General features: G+C 54.3%; 1 protein-coding gene across 1 annotated transcript; it reads left to right on the top strand.

The window, feature by feature from the left end:
- Positions 1-3: 3 nt before the first annotated feature.
- LOC111659433 (leucine-rich repeat-containing protein 57-like) lies at positions 4-637 on the top strand (the record flags this gene model as incomplete). Its single annotated transcript, XM_023412412.1, has 3 exons — positions 4-78; positions 171-356; positions 466-637. Coding segments are annotated over 3 exons (303 nt in total), but the record flags the coding sequence as incomplete, so codon positions are not given.
- Positions 638-643: the final 6 nt, after the last annotated feature.

The raw sequence follows: 643 nt of genomic DNA, 5'->3' as shown, positions 1-643 counted from the left end.
TCCCGAAACCAGATCCAGAACGTCCCTGAGCATGTGTCTGAGCTGCAGGCTATCGAGATCAACCTCAACCAGAACCAGGTACTTCAGAACCAGGTCTCCCTGCCCTTATCAGAGACCTGTCACACGACAACCAACAGCAGGTTTCAGCAGTCTTCCTGTTCCTCCTGCAGATCTCGGTGCTGTCGGCGGAGGTGTCCCGGTGTCCTCGTCTGAAGGTCCTTCGTCTGGAGGAGAACTGTCTGGAGCTGTCCTCCATCCCTCTGTCCATCCTCTCCGACTCCCAGGTGTCTCTGTTCTCTGTGGAGGGAAACCTGTTCGAAGTGAAGAAGCTCCGAGACCTGGAAGGATACGACAAGGTGAGAGCACCTGTTAGAAACTTGTCTGGAGAACAAAAGACAGACACCTCAGCTGGTCTCTACTGGTCTCTACTGGTCTCTAATGGTCTCTGTTGTTTTCCCTCCTTAGTACATGGAGCGATTCACAGCCACTAAGAAGAAGTTTACCTGATGACCCTCTGTGACGAGTCAGTCGGAGATGTGGTCAGCCCAGACTCCGCCCAACCCCCCCCTGCCCCCACAGCTGCTTCTTCTTCTGCTGCTAAAAACCGGATGTCACAGCTCAGTACTACTCACAGCGCCCCCCA

The sequence above is a fragment of the Seriola lalandi genome, unplaced genomic scaffold, assembly GCF_002814215.2.
Source record: "Seriola lalandi dorsalis isolate HSWRI2012SDOR001 ecotype SW California unplaced genomic scaffold, Sedor1 jcf7180001983018, whole genome shotgun sequence".
Taxonomy (NCBI): domain Eukaryota; kingdom Metazoa; phylum Chordata; class Actinopteri; order Carangiformes; family Carangidae; genus Seriola; species Seriola lalandi.
This window is presented reverse-complemented; position numbering and strand designations above follow the sequence as displayed.